The sequence below is a fragment of the Gorilla gorilla genome, chromosome 9 (genome assembly GCF_029281585.2).
Source record: "Gorilla gorilla gorilla isolate KB3781 chromosome 9, NHGRI_mGorGor1-v2.1_pri, whole genome shotgun sequence".
Classification (NCBI taxonomy): Eukaryota; Metazoa; Chordata; class Mammalia; order Primates; family Hominidae; genus Gorilla; species Gorilla gorilla.
In genome coordinates, this window is record NC_073233.2 from 71,588,717 (window position 1) to 71,604,498 (window position 15,782).

The window sequence follows — 15,782 nt, forward strand, 5'->3', positions numbered from 1 at the left end:
AGAGAGTTTCCATAATGGAAGCCCAAAGAAATTTCTACCGTTAAAATACATAATCTGCCGACCCTAAAACATTCACATAAAGAGGCAGGAGGGAATACTATCCCGCAGCTCCACGATTCGGCCGCAGTCGTGGGCGGGGATTGGGGCTTGGGTACGCCCTTTGCGTCTGGTCCCCAAGGGACGCTCCCCAACCCTCGCGGCGCGAGGCGCCGCGTGAGGCCGGCTTTGCCCCTCCTTCCCTGCAAGGGCGCAGAGCAGCCGTTCTTGCGCCTGCGCCCTGCGCCGCTGCGCGCTTTGGCACCCGCTTGGGGCCCTTTGTGCGCATGCGCGCTCGCGCTCCCGCCCTCTAGCTGCGCTCGGCTGAGTCAGTCAGTCTGTCGGAGTCTGTCCTCGGAGCAGGCGGAGTAAAGGGACTTGAGCGAGCCAGTTGCCGGATTATTCTATTTCCCCTCCCTCTCTCCCGCCCCGTATCTCTTTTCACCCTTCTCCCACCCTCGCTCGCGTAGCCATGGCGGAGCCGTCGGCGGCCACTCAGTCCCATTCCATCTCCTCGTCGTCCTTCGGAGCCGAGCCGTCCGCGCCCGGCGGCGGCGGGAGCCCAGGAGCCTGCCCCGCCCTGGGGACGAAGAGCTGCAGCTCCTCCTGTGCGGGTAAGGCGCGCGGGGAGCCCCCGCCCTGGGAAAGAGGGCGAGCGGGGGCCTGGGGGCTGGGGGGATTAGGAGGCGAGGCGGGAGGAGGACGAATTACCCTCGACTACTGACGGCTTCAGCCCCCTGGGGACGAGCGTTTGGAAAATGGGCAAAGGGGAAGGGGAACCTAAGGTTGTGCAGGCGGTGAGGAAATAGCGGGGTGTGAGGAAAACAGGTTGGGGGCGGGGAGATAGTCCAGTGGGCGTTAACGCCAAGACTGGGCAGGTGGGGAAAAATACCAGCTCTTGGGATAAAATGGAGAGTTGCTCGATGCATATGGTGAACCTGAGTGATTTAGTGGAGGATTAGAGAGATTGAAAGGATACGGGCAGGTGGGTGGTGGGAGAAACAATTTGTTACGATTTTTGAGGGGATGGTGGTGAAAGGGTTGCATTGCAGGTTTGCAGACAGGTGTTGACATAATCAAGCATTCGTGATAGTCCTCCAAAATATTTTTGGCTGCCCATGGGAAAGATGAGGAAGTTTAATGGAAGCACTGTAGCCTGTTTTTTTTTTGTTTGTTTTGTTTTTACTGTTTTCGGCTAGACTCCATGAATGCCGAATTTTTCTGAGGCTCCGAGGTAGAAGGAGGCGTGATGAGAATAGCTCAGGGAAGATTTGGGAGGGAGCTGCTAATGGTCCAAGATGGATCCGTGGCTGCATCTGCAACAGCCTGCTCTTCCCTGGCGCTGCGTGGGGGTGGGGACACGCAATCAGTCGCTTATATTCTAGAAAATAGAGTCATGCTAAGCTATCAACATGTTTTGATTTCATGTTTTCTCTGGGCTACTATTGATCGAAGTATAACAAAGGGGGGTGTTTATTGCAGAAAGGGGGAGGGGGAGAACATTCAGACAAAGCAAGGGCTGGTTGAGTCCCCTTCTCCCATCTCTGTGAAAGACTAAGAGCGAAGCTGCAGACCTCCTTTAGTTTGCATTGTATACGCGTCTGCCTGCTGGTGAGAGCTGCCTGGCAAGCTCCCCTTATGCAGAAATCTGCAGTGCAGATGCCTTCTTAAGGGGGGAAAAAAACCCACCATGGGCAGGTGGTAGTTCTTAAAGGAACGCAGTCTTTGAAGGGAAAAAAAATGCGTTTTGTCAAAGGCAGGGCCGTAAATTCGGGAGAGTAGAGATAATTTTGCTCTCTATTTAGTTATGTTAAAGGATTTTGATCATTTTTTTTTAATGCTTCGTTGTCTCCTTTGGCAGAATCTTGGGGTCTAAAGAAAAAATTTCTGATCTTAACCTTAAATGTATTATTCTCTACGTGTTTTTCTAGCAGTGAATTTTCACCTGTCTGAGAGCTTTGGAGCCCTGTTGGATTTTTTCAGTGTGGTTATGGCCATTTCAGTAGAAACAGGCAGTATCAGGAAGCTTTTGCAGATAAAAGAATGAGGCAGCAAATTTAGAACCCTGTCTCCTTTAAACCACCAGCCGTTTCTCCAAATTTTTGTGTTCTGGGCTAAGGTCCAGATGAACAGCGACTTCCTTATAACTTAGCAACTTGATCTTTTTGCTTTAATCACTTGTCATTGCTTACTGTTTGGTAGGCCCTTTTGTACATACCTTTTGGATTTTCTTGATTTTTCATTTTTGATTCAGACCTAAGTTTTAGAAATTTGGCTCTGTAAGCTCAAGACAGATGTTAAGTGTTGAAGAGTCATTTTAGTTAGCAGATTTGAAAATTTAGTCCTAGTTTATTTATAACTAAATGGTGAAATCATTTGAGATTCAACTTTTTCATTCTTTTAATGCACTTATGGAAGAACTGGCCTAGTAGGCCAATGAAATAAGAGTATTTTGTTCACAGACACACAGGCATACCACAACCTAATTGGCACCTAAATTGGCAATACGAATTTAATGACATAACATATTTCTGTTTGGCTTACCTTTTTTTATGTCATCTACCCTTGTCACAATTTTTATCTATTTATTGTGTATTTTTTGCACTTCTCTTTATGATAGTGGAAAAGGTGCTGAAATTATGTGTTTTGTCGAAAGTAGTAGAATTATATCGTGAAGTGCTGTTCCAAGTACATGAGTTTGCATTACATTTTCCGAATAATATTAAATGCCGCAGTTTCCACTCGTTATTTCTTTCTCTTTTCTTTTCTTTCTTTCTTTTTTTTTTTTTTTTGAGACAAGGTCTTGCTCTGTCACAGACTGGAGTGCAGTGGAGCCATCTTGGCTCACTGCAACCTCCATCTCCGGGGTTCAAATGATTCTCATGCTTCAGCCACCCGAGTAGCTGGAATTACAGGTGTGCGCCACCACGCCTGGTTAATTTTCTTTTGGTTTTTTTTTTTTGAGACGGAGTCTCGCTCTGTCGCCCAGGCTGGAGTGCAGTGGTGCGATCTCAGCTCACTGCAACCTCCATCTCCCAGGTTCATGCCATTCTCCTGCCTCAGCTTCCCAGCAGCTGGGACTACAGGTGCCCACCACCATGCCCGGCTAATTTTTTGTATTTTTAGTAGAAACAGGGTTTCACAGTGTTAGCCAGGATGGTCTTGATCTCCTGACCTCGTGATCCGCCCACCCCGGCCTCCCAAAATGCTGGGAATACAGGCATGAGCCACCACACCCGGCCCACACCTGGTTTATTTTTATATCTTTGGTAGAGATGGGGTTTTGCCATGTTGGCCAGGCGGGTCTCAAACTCCTGGCCTCATGTGATCTGCCCTCCTCGGCCTCCCAAAGTGCTGGGATTACAGGTGGGAGCCACCGTGACCAGCTTTACCCATTATTTCTTAGTAAAATTTTATTACAGAATTTGTATTTCTTAGATGTGCTGTAGACACATCACTATTAACACTTAAAACAGTGATATATAGTAGTACTTGGTAAGTATTTGTTGAATAAATTATCAAATTTACGAGCTAGAAAGGCACACTTGAGAAATAAACTAAAGAGAAACTCTTTTTGGAGTCTCGCTCTGTAGCCCAGGCTGGAGTGCAGTGGTGTGAACTTGGCTCACTGCAACCTCTGTCTCCTGGGCTCAAACCATTCTCCCACCTTAGCCTCCTGAGTAGGTGGGATTACAGACATGCACCACCACGCCCAGATAATTTTTGTACTTTTAGTAGATATGGGGTTTTTGCCATGTTGGCCAGGCTGGTCTTGAACTCCTGACCTCAAGTGATCCGCCCACCTCGGCCTCCCAAGGTGTTGGGATTACAGGCATGAGCCACTGAGCCCGGCCAAGAGACTCTTATCTTAAATGCTTATCCATTGCAAATGTGCATTCATATTGTCTAAAAAGCACTAATACAGTTTTGGTGGGCCCAATGCAAGATCCTCATTTATTGGGTCACTACTTGAACATAAAAGTTTACCTTAAGATACTGCAGTGTGGGGCCAGGCACGCTGGCTCACGCCTGTAATCCCAACACTTTGGGAGGCTGAGGTGGGTGGATCACCTGAGGTCAGGAGTTAGAGACCAGCCTGAACAACATGGTGGAACCCTGTCTCTACAAAAAATACAAAAATTAGCCGGGCACAGTGACGGGCACCTGTAGTCTCAGCTACTCAGGAGGCTGAGACAGGAAAATCACTTGAACCCAGGAGGCGGGAGTTGCAGTGAGCTGAGATCACACCATTGCACTCTAGCCTAGGCGACACAGCAAGACTCCGTCTCAAAAAAAAAAAAAAAAAAAAAAAGGTACTGCAATGTGTTGTAACCATTTTTATTGCAGAAGCCTTTCCTCCTTGCTGGATGTTTTTCTTCATGTCACAAAGGAAGTGTCTCAGGCTTTTGCACCATGAAAATAAGATGAAGTTTGTTATTCCAAAATTTAACTTATTTAAAATGTAGATGCTAAAAAATTACCTTAATTGTTTAAAAAAAAAATCTGCACGTATTGCTGTCATCCTCCAGCTTCATGTTCTTTCACCAAGCTCCTCTTGGTTTTGGAGACTTGGTCTTGATTTTAGTTAAAGAAAAGTAAGTGATTGGTTGGTGTCCTACAGAAAACAATTTTGTCTTGACCGACCTGTCCAGTAATTAATTTTAGAAGTATTAGTTACTATATACAGGTCAAAAATGAGTGATGGCACTCTGTACTTTAGTGCCTTAGGTTCTAATGCAGCCAGCAATGTAGTATGCTTAGAGATGGGGATCAGGGGTCAGGATGGCTTCCCAGATTTCTGCCTTTGAAGGAAACTGAAGATATCAGAGGCAAAAATTTGAGGTTGAGGTAAAAGAGACTGAAATATTCAGTGTTCATTTCAGAGCAAGAGTTGCCTTTATTAGGCCTCAAGTATAGAGACACGTCTATCATCTGAACTTTGAAAGTACTTTAATAGTTTACTGATGACACGATGTTGAAATTCTGTAACTTGGCCGGGCACAGTGGCTCACGCCTGTAATCCTAGCACTTTGGGAGGCTGAGGCAGGCGGATCACAAGGTCAGGAGATCGAGACCATCCTGGCTAACATGGTGAAACCCTGTCTCTACTAAAAATACAAAAAATTAGCCGGGTGTTGTGGCAGGCGCCTGTAGTCCCAGCTACTCGGGAGGCTGAGGCAGGAGAATGGCGTGAACCCAGGAGGCGGAGTTTGCAGTGAGCCTAGATTGCACCACTGCACTCCGGCCTGGGGGACACAGCGAGACTCCGTCTCAAAAAAAAAAAAAAAAGAACAAATTCTATACTTGCTAGAGACTGCCTTTTATTGTTGTTATGAAAGTTGGCTGAGTCTGGTGGCTCACACCTGTAATCCCAGCACTTTGGGAGGCTGAGGTGGGTGGCTTGCTTGAGCTCACGAGTTTGAGACCAGCCTGGACAATAGTGGTGAAACCCCATCTCTACAAAAAGACAAAAAAGCAAGAATTAGCTGAGCATGGTGATGTGCGCCTGTGATCCCAGCCACTTAGGAGACTGAGGTAGGAGGATGGCTTGAGCTGGGGACAGAGGTTGCAGTGAGCTGAGATTGTGCCATTGCACTCCAGCCTGGGTGACTGAGCCAGAACTTGTCTTAAAAAAAGAAAAGAAAAGGAAAAAAGAAAATCATGATGCCAAAATAAAACTACATTTTATATGTTTGTTCATAGAAATTAGCTCAAAGCAAAAACAGCTTGGGCAATTTTTTGAAAAAGGTTTTGCTTTAAATATTTCTTTCCTCACTCATGAAACTTAGTTGTTCTGTGTACTTTTTATGGCTTCATTTTCACACTTTGTTCTACCATATTAATCAAATGTGAATATGTAATTGTGTTTTGAGTTAACCCTTAAATAAAAAGGAATGTGGCCCCCGTCCAACACTGACATCATCTGAGTGTTACATTCGTGTCAGATTATCAGTGGCAGTGTAATGTGTTAAAACACAGACTTGAGCTCCAGGAATGCCTAGATTTCAATCCTGGCCCTGTCTCTTAATAATTATGTGATCTTGTGCAAGTCCTGAGCCTCAGTTTCCTTAACTTGAAAATTGGGATAATAGTATCTACCTTGGAGTTGGTATGAAAATTAAACACAATTTGGCTGGGCATGGTGGCCCACGCCTGTAATCACAGCACTTTGGGAGGCCAAGGCGGGAGGATCACCTGAGGTCAAGAGTTTGAGACCAGCCTGGCCAACATGGTAAAACCCTGCCTCTATTAAAGATACAAAAAATTAGCTGGGTGTAATCCCGTAATCCCAGCTACTCAGGAGGCTGAGGCAGGAGAATCACTTGAACCCAGGAGGTGGAGGTTGCAGTGAGCCAAGATAGCACCATTGCACTCCAGCCTGAGCAACAGGGTGAGACTCCATCTAAAAAAAAAAAAAAGTAAACACATTTATAGGGCTTAACACAGTGTCTTGCCTGTAGTAAATAACTGTACCATTAATGTGAAGAAATGAAATATAGATCAACAATGTGACCTAGACACATTTGCTTTGTACCCTTAAATCCTGACCCTTATTAAATAACAATACCTAATGTTTGACAAATCCATTTGTAGGTTACAAACTACTTGCACATATTAATAGATACCACATAGCAGTTCAAGTACAAATGAGAAATCTGTCTTCCTCACAATCAAAGACTATTGTTATGCCTTTTTTCCCTTCCCACATGTGAGTCAGTTGTTTCAGCTTGTGGCCCTTCACATTAATGTCATAAAGCTGCCACCCGCTTCCACTAAGGTGGTCTGTTAAAGAGGTAGAGGGAGGAGTCAAGATGTTTCCCAGAAGGCTTGGCATGAATCAATATGCTTAAATACTTATGCAGATTCTGACTAATAAATGTTGTTATGATACATTAGGAAACCCCTTTCAGCGCAGAGGCAAGCATACAGGAGACAGCAAGAATGGTCATGTCAATATGGCCTGCAAATGCCTGCTGACTTGGATTGTTTTTATTCTCCAAGAATAAGAAGTGTGTTTTGCTTTTTTTTTTTTTTTTTTGAGACGGAGTCTCGCTCTGTCGCCCAGGTGGGAGTGCAGTGGTAGGATCTCAGCTCACTGCAAGCTCCGCCTCCCGGGTTCACGCCATTCTCCTGCCTCAGCCTCCCGAGTAGCTGGGACTACAGGTGCCCACCACCACGCCTGGCTAATTTTTTGTGTTTTTAGTTGAGACAGGGTTTCACCATGTTAGCCAGGATGGTCTTGATCTCCTGACCTCATGATCCACCAGCCTTGGCTTCCCAAAGTGCTGGGATTACAGGCATGAGCCACCACGCCCAGCCGAGAAGTTTTTTTTTAATGCTGTTTTTGTTTATTGTCAAATTCCCAAGTAATGGAACCACTCTGATCAAATTAAACAACCAGTCTGCACACATTTAGTAGGTGCACCTTTACCCTAAATTGTCATTTCTAAGGGGTTGTTTATTAAGTGGCTGGTAAGAACCTCAGTGTTTTTATTCTTGGTGTTTTAAAGATGGGCTGAAAATAAAAACCAATATTACTGCTTTTATCAAATTATCCTGTGAGGAAATAATATATTTATCCTGATATAGGAGTTACCTGTCTAGTCCTGTGCATGTTTCAAGCCTTGTAAAATGAAGTTTGGTCATAAAGGAATTGGTGACGTCTGGTTGAAGGGAAAAGGGAAAGTTGAGCTTTCCAATTTTGTTTGAGTCAAGAGTACATTTTGCAGAAAGACACTTCTCTTTACCCATAATCCTAGAATTTACCATTTTTATAATTCTGAACAGAATTACAAAGGCTTCATTAAGTAAGTAGGTTTTCTAATATAAATGTGCATATTTGTTGTGTGCACTTAGCTTATAGTTTGTGTTAACTTTATAGTTGATGATGAATTTAGCCTCCTAAAGTATACAAACTTGTGAAAAATTCATCAATTTTGTAGTATAACTTTTTCTCTTAATTTAGCTAATCCTCTTTGTATTGTTCTAATTTTGGTATATGTGCTGCTGAAGTAAGCACTCATAGTAAAACTTTTTAGACAAAAATTAGCAGGTCGATATTTTGTTCTTATAATTGACTTATTCAGAAGTTGCCCAGAAAACTGACTTAACCTTCTATTCTGTTCATTTATGACAGCTACTAGTTGTAGAGTTATTTTGGATCATAGGGTATGGTGTTGATGTTTTGAAAGAAGTGTGTGTGTTAAATAAGTTTAGCTGTAATCAGTATTGCTTGTGATTGCATCATTGAAGTCTTCTGGGCATCTGTGAGTTTTGTAAGACATGTTACTCTGTGATATTGCAACCTCAGAGAGAATATCTTTAAATACTGTAACGGGGTTTGCATTTCCATTTTACGTATGGGAGAAGATTATCAGCAAGTGGCTTGCTCTTGTGATTTTTTTTTTTTTATTTCAAAGAACTATTCTTACCTGTTTTCTCCAATCAACTGATTTATTATCTCCTATAACCATATCATCGTAACCTAACCAGCGAAGACAGTGAGCTTATCAGCAAGTGGCCCACTCTTGTGATTTTTGATTTTTTTTTTTTTTTAATTTCAAAGAACTATTTTTTTGAGACAGAATCCCCCTCTGTTGCCAGGCTGGAGTGCAGTGGTGGGATCTCTGCTCACTGCAACCTCCGCCCCCCGGGTTCAAGCGATTCTCCTGCCTCAGCCCCCTGAGTAGCTGGGATTGCAGGCTTGTGCCACCATGCCCAGCTAATTTTTGTATTTTTAGTAGAGATGGGGTTTCACCATGTTGGTCAGGCTGGTCCCGAACTCCTGACCTCAGGTGAACTGCCCCCGCCTCGGCCTCCCACAGTGCTGGGATTACAGATGTGGGATTACAGATGTGAGCCACCACACCCAGTCTCAAAGAACTATTCTTACCTGTTTTCTCCAATCAACTGATTTATTATCTCCTGTAACCATATCATCATAACTTAACCAGAGGGGACAGTGAGCTTTTTGACGTGTTCCTCATTGGTAGCTCGCCCTTCAAGATATATGGAAGGACATTCTGGAAAACCTTTTGTTATGAAAATTTTGTCCTGTTATTTGAACATATTTCAGTGGAGGGCATTGTCTTTATTTTACGTATGAGATAGAAGTACTTGATTTTCACGATATCTTACATTTGTGTACTGCTTTATGATTTAAGTTGTGCCCATATGTTACCTTAATTCAACAACTGAGCATACATGAAGGCTCTTTGCCAGGTGCTGTGGAAGACAGAAAGGTAAATAAAATATAGATCATTCCTCTAGAGGCCATATTCTATAGAGGAAAGACTTGTATTATGTTTATCTGTGAGGTAGACAGGTAGCGATATAACCCCCTTCTTACAGATGGGGACTCAGGCACAGAGAGTTTAATGCCCACGCTTTAAGATTTGAAGCAACATGTAGTAAAAGTGGCTCAGTTACCCTTTTGAATTCAGTGATCAGTTTAATTTAAAAGTCTTAATTTCTGGCTCCATGGTTCTTAAGCCAGGTGCCTTTTTATTTCACTGCTCTACAGAAACTTTCTAGTCAAGTTCACCAGATATCTTCCACATTGTTAAATTCGGTGGTCACTTCTCCATCCTCCTCTTAACATGCTTTCACAACAGCTTTTGACATAATTGATTATTCTCTCCTTGAAATGCTTTTTTAATTTGTCTTCTGTGACACCACATACTCACTCTCACTGGCTTTTCATCCTCTGTCTCCATAAAATTCACCATTTTAAGGTGGGTTTTAGTGTATGCACAAGGTTGTACAGCTATCTCCACTATCTAATTCCAGAACATTTTTATTACCCCAAAGAGAAACCCCATATCTGTTAGCAGTCATTCACCTTTCTTCCCTCCCCTCAATTCTCTGACAACTATTAATCTACTTTCTGACTCTGTGGATTTCCTTATTCTTGAGATTTAATATTGCTAATTCTTTTTTTTTTTTTTTTTGAGATGGAGTCTCACTCTGTCACCCAGGGTGGAGTGCAGTGGCACGATCTCTGCTCACTGCACCGTCCGCCTCCTGGATTCAAGCGATTCTCCTGCCTCAGCCTCCCAAGTAGCTGGGATTATAGGCATATGCCACCATGCCCAGCTAATTTTTGTATTTTTAGTAGAGGCAGGGTTTCACCATGTTGGTCAGGCTGGTCTTGAACTCCTGACCTCAGGAGATCCACCCTCCTTGGCCTCCTAAAATGCTGGGATTACAGGTGTGAGCTACTGCGTCCGACCTAATTATTTTTATTTTTGTAGAGACGAGGTCTCACTATGTTGCCTAGGCTGGTATTGAACTCCTGGGCTCAAGCGATCCTCCTGCCTTAGCCTGTCAAAGTGCTGGGATTATAGGCATGAGCCACAGTGCCTGTCCCAATCTTTCCTTTTAAGTTTGTTCTTCTCACAGTCTTCTCAATCTCAATAAATGGCCATTCTGTTCTTTCCTTCTTTTGCTCGAATCAAAAACCTTGGAGTTATCCTTGATTCCTTTCTGTCCCTCATAGAAGCCATCAGCAAATGCTCTTGATTCTACCTTCAAAAAGATATCCAAAGTCTGACCAATTCTGTCAATCTCCATTGCTACCAGCCTCCCAAGTAGCTGGTATTACAGGTGCGCACCTCCATGCCTGGCTGATTTTTGTATTGTTAGTAGAGACAGGATTTCACCATGTTGGTCAGACTGGTTTTGAACTCCTGACCTCAAGTCATCCATCAACCTCGACCTCCAAAAGTGCTGGGATTACAGGCATGAGCTACTGTGCCCAGGTTTCCTTGTTCTTTTTTTTTTTTTTTTTTTTTTTTTTTTTTTGAGACGGAGTCTCGCTCTGTCGCCCAGGCTGGAGTGCAGTGGTGCAATCTCGGCTCACTGCAAGCTCCGCCTCCCGGGTTCATGCCATTCTCCTGCCTCAGCCTCCCGAGTAGCTGGGACTACAGGCGCCCGCCACTGCGCCCGGCTAATTTTTTGTATTTTTAGTAGAGATGGGGTTTCACCGTGGTCTCGATCTCCTGACCTCGTGATCCGCCCACCTCGGCCTCCCAAAGTGCTGGGATTACAGGCGTGAGCCACCGCGCCCGGCAGTTTCCTTGTTCTTTACACCAGAAGTAACCCTCTACCTCGGGGTTTTATTTGCTGTTCACTCTGCCTAGAATGCTCTTCTCTCATTGCAGTAGACTCAATGTTTATGTCCCCACCCCTGCAACCCGGCCAAATCATATGTTAAAACCTAACCCCTTGGCCCGGCACCAAAAGGAAAAAAAAAGAATATTGTGATGAAGCCAGGTGCGGTGGCTCATGCCTGTAATCCCAGCACTTTGGGAGGCTAAGGTAGGAGGATGGCTTGAGCCCAGGAGTTCAAGACCAGCTTGGACAACATAGTTGGGACCCTGTCACTATTTTTTTTTTTGGAGACGGAGTCTTGCTCTGTTGCCCACGTTGGAGTACAGTGGTGCCATCTTGGCTCACTGCAACCTCCACCTCCCGGGTTCAAGCAATTCTCCTGCCTCAGCCTCCCGAGTAGCTGGGACTACAGGCGCCTGCCACCATACCCGACTAATTTTTTGTATTTTTAGTAGAGATGGGGTTTCACCATGTTAGCCAAGGTGGTCTTGATCTCCTGGCCTTGTGATCTGCCCGCCTCGGCCTCCCAAAGTGCTGGGATTACAGGCATGAGCCATCGCGCCCGGCCCCCTGTTGCTATTTTAAGAAAATTTTAAAAATAAGAATATTGTGATGAATAATCTTATAGCCACATATTTGCACGAATGACTGGTTATTTATTGGAATTAGATTTTCAGCAGGTCCACTTATGCTTTTTTTTTATTTTTATTTTTTTTGAGATAGAGCCTCACTCTGTCGCCCAGGCTGGGGTACAATGGTTCCATCTCAGCTCACTGCAACCTCTGCATCCCAGATTCAAGCAATTCTCCTGCCTCAGCCTCCCAAGTCAAGTAGCTGGGATATGTGCCACCACACCCAGCTAATTATTATTATTATTATTATTTTGAGACGACGTTTCACTCTTGTCCCCCAGGCTGGAGTGCAATGGTGTGATACTGGCTCACTGCAACCTCTGCCTCCTGGGTTCAAGCAATTCTCCTACCTTGGCCTCCCGAGTAGCTGGGATTACGGGCACCTGCCACCACGCCTGGCTAATTTTTGTATTTTTAGTAGAGACGGGGTTTCACTATGTTGGCCAGGCTGTTCTTGAACTCCTTCCCTCAGGTGACCCGCCCGCCTTGGCCTCCCAAAGTGCTGGCATTACAGGCGAGAGCCACCGCGCCCGGCCCACCTGTGCTTTTTCAATCCCGTATCTTCTAGCAATTCTGTGGGCTTTGTTCCAGAAAAAATTGTTTCTTTTTTATGTATTTTCAGACTTTTTTCTTCTATTGGCTCCTTTCTGTCTTTCTGTAAATATACTTGTCATTTTCATTTCTAAAAAACTTTCCCTCAACATTGCCTTTCCCTATAGCTGCTGCCCAGTTTTTAGTTCTTCCCTTTATCAGCCGTATTTCCCATACTTTTTGTTTTCAGTGTTTTTTAAACTTACCTTCACTCCTCAGTCTTCAGTGTCTGTTCCCTCCCCCTCTACCACTCTCATTTTAGTCATCAATGCCAAATTAATTTCTGTGACCCTTTTCATAGTCTTTTTTTTTTTTCTTTAAAACAGTGTCTCACTCTTGCCCAGGTGCCATGGCTCAATCTCAGCTCACTGCCACCTCCGCCTCCTGGGCTCAAGTGATCCTTTCAGCTCAGCCCCCCCAAGTAGCTGGGACTACAGGAGCAAGCCAGCATGCCTGGTTAATTTTTGTATTTTTTTGTAGAGATGGGATTTCACCATGTTGCCCAGGCTGGTCTCAAACTCCTGAGGTCAAGCCATCCACCTGCTTTGGCCTCCCAAAGTGCCGGGATTACAGACATCAGCTACTGCGTCTGATTGTTTTTCATAGTCTTAATTTAGCCATTCAGTGGCTTTGACTCTTAACAATTCTCTAAAGCATTCTCCAAATGGCACCATTTTTTCCTTTCTTGACTTCTTTCTGTTTTCTTCACTGGTCCTTCTTTCTTGATCCCCTTTAAATATACATATTTTAAAATTTCTCTTCATGCCATCTGGTAAGATCAAGTGGACAATCTCAGCATACCTGGGAAACTTAACATGATCTAAGATCACTGGGGAACCATTGACTCCAAATACTGTCTTGTACATGAGGCAAGGCTGGGAGAGGTTGTTCCGACTGACTGCCAGCACCTGCTCCCGAGCTCCTACCACTGGCCCCTTTAAATATTGAGATACCTCAAGATTCTTTTGTAAAGCTTTTGTATTTCTTCCTGGATGGAGGTATTCACTGCAGTGGTGTCAGTTCTCACCCAAATGTTAATTCCCAGATATTTATCTACAGCATTTACCTCTCTCCTGAGCCTGTCCCTATTACTGAACTGCCTGTTCAACAGTTGCCACTTATGTATGCCTTAGGCAACTTTTTTATATTGAAAGTTAATAATATAAGGGATTCCTGGCCGGGCACAGTGGCTCACGCCTGTAATCCAAACATTTTGGGAGGCCAAGGTGGGTGGGTCACTTTAGGTCAGGAGTTTGAGACCAGCCTGCCAGCGTGGTGAAACCCCACTAAAAATACAAAACCCCTACTAAGAATACAAAAATTAGCCGTGTGTGGTAGCGTGCACCTGTAATCCCAGCTACTCGGGAGGCTGAGGCATGAGAATCACTTGAACCTGGGAGGCGGAGGTTGCAGTGAGCTGAAATCACACCACCGTACTCCAGCCTGGGCGGGCGACAGAGCTGAGACTCCTTCTCAAAAAAAAAACATGGTTGTGTTCCCAACCATGGCATTTCATTTAGTCCCTCAGTGATCTTTTACTTCTCCAGTCTTCAGCATCCAGGCAGATGGTCTCAAGACCTGTCTTCTCTCTTGTCAGCAGTCCTCTCATTCCCATCCTCACTGCCTTAGTGCGAGCCCTTATCTCTTGCCAAGATTATGCAGTAGCTTTTCAGTTCTGTCCATGCTCTACCTGCTGCCAGAGTTCTTTCTAAAACACGTGATATTGTCACACCCTTACTTAAAAACCTTCAGTGATTCCTTATTACACAAAGGATATAATCCAGATTACATGGCATTTAAAGCCATTTGGAATCTGGCCAATTGTTCCTTCTCCCCAGAATGCCTTTCCCTTCCTTGTTCACATCATGAACTTAAATCTTTAAGACCAAGCTTACCACCTCTTCTGAAACATTCTTAATTTACCATAGTGGCTGTCTCTGCTGCATTCCCACAACTCATACAGTTTTACTGGTGCATATTTGATTTTCAGCTACTTGTGGGCACTATATTACCAGTACTAACACAGGTCCTGGACTTCGCTACTTAATGAAAATGGTTTCATTAATGGCATTTGAGGATTAAGATCATTCTGGGGTTCAGTTCCCTGTGACACAAATACAGAATATGAATACAATGTGGTTTTGTAAGTTAGAAACCTCATGGAATATTGTTCCAGCCATTACCAGTTATCTGTGTTCTGCATCTGCATAACAATTTGCATGTTGAAATTTTCCATTAGGAGGGTGGTGTTAGGTGAAGGTGAAAAGGCAAACAGCTGGCATGCTCATAGGCTCTTCTTTGGCATTGGGCTTGAAGTATTTGGTTTTTCAGGTTTGTTGGGATTTAAACGCATCATTGGCAGAGATTTAATGTTGATAGTAAATGCATGTAGAAATGGATCCATCTGGAAACATAGAGATAGGAAAACATGATTCTTTTACTTTTTTTTTTTTTTTAGGTAAGGTCTCACTCTGTTGCCCAGGCTGGAGTACAGTGGTGTGATCACGGTTCACTGCAGCCTCAGCTTCCTGGCCTCAAATAATCCTCTCACCTCAGCCTTCCAAGTAGCTGGGACTATAGGCTCATGCCACCACACCCAGCTAATTTTTTTTTTTTTTAATTTTTTGTGGAGACAGGATCTCACCATGTTGCCCTGGCTGGTCTTGAGCTCCTGGGCGCAAGCGGTCCACCTGCCTCAGCCTCCCAAAGTGTGGGGATTACAGGCGTGAGCCACCTCACCTGACCTGTTTCCCTGCCCCCATCCTTTTTATTTTTTTTTTTGAGATGGAGTCTCACTTTGTCACCCAGGCTGGAGTGCAGTGGCATGATCTCAGCTCACTGCAACTGCCCTCTCCTAGGCTCAAATGGTCCTTCCACCTCAGCCTCCTGAGAAGTAAAGGATTAATTGAAATTTGTTATTTTTTGTTTGATCTTCTTCATTGGTCACTGTGTATCCTGATAAGAATTTTCAGGCCAGGCTTGGTGGCTCACACCTGTAATCCCAGCACTTTGGGAGGCTGAGGCGTGCAGATCAACGAGGTCAGGACATCGAGACCATCCTGGCCAACATGGTGAAACCCTGTCTCTACTAAAATACAAAAAATTAGCCAGGTGTGGTGGTGCGCGCCTGTAGTACCAGCTACTCGGGAGGCTGAGGCAGGAGAATCGCTTGAACCCAGGAGGCAGAGGTTGCAGTGAGCCGAGATTGCGCCACTGCCCTCCATCCTGGTGACAGAGCGAGACTCCTTCTCAAAAAAAAAAAAAAAGAATTTTCAGCTTTTAGTGCTCATATATAATTTGTTTCTTACATTACTTCTCTTCCAAATTTTTATACTTTCTAAACCCTTGCTGTTTGAAGTATTGATATCGTTTTGTTGTTTCTGTTTTTTTCCTGATACCAAATGTACAGCT

The 15,782-nt window shown here is 44.3% G+C and overlaps 1 protein-coding gene across 5 annotated transcripts in view; it reads left to right on the plus strand.

The window, feature by feature from the left end:
* Positions 1-189: 189 nt before the first annotated feature.
* RTN3 (reticulon 3) overlaps positions 190-15,782 on the plus strand; it is a 74,070-nt gene continuing 58,477 nt past the window's right edge. Inside the window, exon 1 of one of the 5 annotated variants that reach the window (XM_019036516.4) lies at positions 190-650. In XM_019036516.4, the coding sequence (XP_018892061.1) occupies positions 509-650 (142 nt within the window). In that variant the 5' untranslated portion in view covers positions 190-508. The remainder of the gene's footprint in view (positions 651-15,782) is intronic. The other 4 variants (XM_019036515.4, XM_055354360.2, XM_004051411.5 and 1 more) reach the window with 4 other exon arrangements.